Source organism: Calidris pugnax, unplaced genomic scaffold, assembly GCF_001431845.1.
Source record: "Calidris pugnax isolate Ruff unplaced genomic scaffold, ASM143184v1 scaffold566, whole genome shotgun sequence".
NCBI lineage: Eukaryota > Metazoa > Chordata > Aves > Charadriiformes > Scolopacidae > Calidris > Calidris pugnax.
Window position 1 is genome coordinate 49181 of NW_015091314.1, and position 2313 is coordinate 51493.

At 65.0% G+C, this 2313-nt stretch overlaps 1 protein-coding gene across 1 annotated transcript in view; it reads left to right on the forward strand.

Moving 5' to 3' along the window:
- FBXL16 (F-box and leucine-rich repeat protein 16) overlaps positions 1 to 2294 on the forward strand; it is a gene marked incomplete at its 3' end in the record, with an annotated part of 23006 nt that extends 20712 nt beyond the window's left edge. The window contains exons 2-3 of the mRNA XM_014960894.1: positions 216 to 926; positions 1786 to 2294. Of these exons, the coding sequence (XP_014816380.1) occupies positions 231 to 926; positions 1786 to 2294 (1205 nt within the window). The remainder of the gene's footprint in view (positions 1 to 215; positions 927 to 1785) is intronic.
- Between the last annotated feature and the right edge of the window lie 19 nt (positions 2295 to 2313).

Genomic DNA, 2313 nt, shown 5'->3' on the forward strand with positions numbered 1-2313 from the left:
CCAGGGCCACACAGACCCTTGGAGGACCCCACTCTGTGACTGGGGCATGTCCCCTTTGCGGCTGTGCCCAGTCCCCCGTGCCACTCTGCTCCCTGCACAGTGACCTCCAGGGTCCCTCTCCCCACCAGTGCCGCGACACCCCCAGCCCTGCCCACCCTTCCTCCCTGCTCCCTTCCAGAGTGGCAGCCCCTCAGCTCCCCCCCCCTGTGTTGCAGAGAGACCTGTAGAAGATGTCGAACCCGAGAAACGGTGACACCAAGCCCCCATGTTTGCCCCGCAATGGACTGGTGAAGATCCCCACGCAACCCAACGGCCTCGGCTCCGCCAGCATCACCAAAGGCACCCCCGCCGTCAAGAACCGCCTGTGCCAGCCTTCCTCCGTGCCTGCCATCCTCAGCCCGGCCTTAGCCCACCGCAGCGACCTGCCCATCCCCAGCCTGGCCTCCCCGCTCTCCTTGGCCGCTCTGGCCGGCGTCTCCTCCCCTCCCGGCGCTTCCTTGGTGGGACTGAACACGAGCGAAGGCTCGGAGCAGCCCTCTCCGGAGCGGCTGCCGGGCTCGCCCTCGGAAAGGCAGCTGGCGGTGGACGAGAAGATCCTCAATCGCTTGTTCTGGTACTTTTCGGCGTGCGAGAAGTGCGTGCTGGCGCAGGTGTGCAAGGCGTGGCGGCGGGTGCTCTACCAACCCAAGTTCTGGGTGGGCTTGACACCCGTCCTGCACACCAAAGAGCTCTACAACGTCTTGCCCGGCGGCGAGAAGGAGTTCGTCAGCCTGCAGGGCTTCGCCGTCCGCGGCTTCGACGGCTTCTGCCTTGTGGGTGTCTCTGACCTGGACATTTGTGAGTTCATTGACAACTACCCCCTCTCCAAGAAGGGGGTCAAGTCCATGAGCCTTAAGAGGTCGACCATCACGGACGCGGGGTTGGAGGTAGGTGACCCTGGCGAGATGGCTGAGACCTGGCAATGGTGGGTCCTTCCTGGTGGCCCTGGGGACATGGCTTTCACCAGCCTCAGGCAAGGAGCAGTCGGGCATCATGGACATCTCATGGGTGCGGGCAACCTCAGGAGACCTTGCCCACGGTCTGGGCAGTGGGGTGGGCTGCAACCTGTGCTGTCCTCCCAGGCTGGGGGTGAAGATGCTGTCGATGGAGGAGGGGTTTCATCCCAGCTTCCTGCATATGTTGCCCTCACCCATCCCTGCTGGGAGGGCAAAGCCAGGCGAGATGGCCGTGTCACTGGGTGGTGGATGTGGCTGTGGGTGGTGAGGAGAGCTCAGGGGACAGGGACACCCCAGCTTGGCTGGCTGCTGCCCAGGAAGGGGAGGGTCTCCTGGGCAGGGGGCTGTGGGTCAGATGGAGATGGGGCAACTCATGGTCCTGCATGGGGCTGGGGAAGGTCCCCACTGAGGTCCCACTGCCCCATGCCATGGCCAAACACATCCTACCGGAGCAGTGGGCATTAATCCTACCCCTGCCAACAGCACCGGGCACAGGCCATGACCAGAGGTCCCTTCCTGTCCCCCATGTCCCAGAGCAGGGCACTGCTCCAACACCACGGGGCCAAGGAGAGGGCTGGGGGCAACAGGAAGAGCCCCGGGGGGGTCAAAAGAAGCTGGGATGGGGGTGTGGTGGGGCTGTGTGGGATGGGCAGCGATGCACCCACTCAGGGCTGGGGGCAACAAGAAGAGCCCCGGGGGGGTCAAAAGAAGCTGGGATGGGGGTGTGGTGGGGCTGTGTGGGATGGGCAGCGATGCCCACCGTGCCCTGACCCCCCCTGGCCCTCGGCAGGTGATGCTGGAGCAGATGCAGGGGGTGGTGAGGCTGGAGCTGTCGGGCTGCAACGACTTCACGGAGGCGGGGCTGTGGTCCAGCCTCAACGCCCGCATCACGGCGCTGAGCGTCAGCGACTGCATCAACGTGGCCGACGACGCCATCGCCGCCATCTCGCAGCTCCTGCCCAACCTCACCGAGCTCAACCTTCAAGCCTACCACGTGACGGACACGGCCCTGGCCTACTTCACCGCCAAGCAAGGTTACACCACCCACACCCTGCGCCTCAACTCCTGCTGGGAGATCACCAACCACGGCGTGGTCAACATGGTCCACAGCCTGCCCAACCTGAGCGTCCTCAGCCTCTCGGGCTGCTCCAAGGTGACGGACGACGGGGTGGAGCTGGTGGCCGAGAACCTGCGGAAGCTGCGCAGCCTCGACCTCTCCTGGTGCCCTCGCATCACCGACATGGCCCTGGAGTACATCGCCTGCGACCTGCACAAGCTGGAGGAGCTGGTGCTCGACAGGTATGGGGCTGTGCCAAGC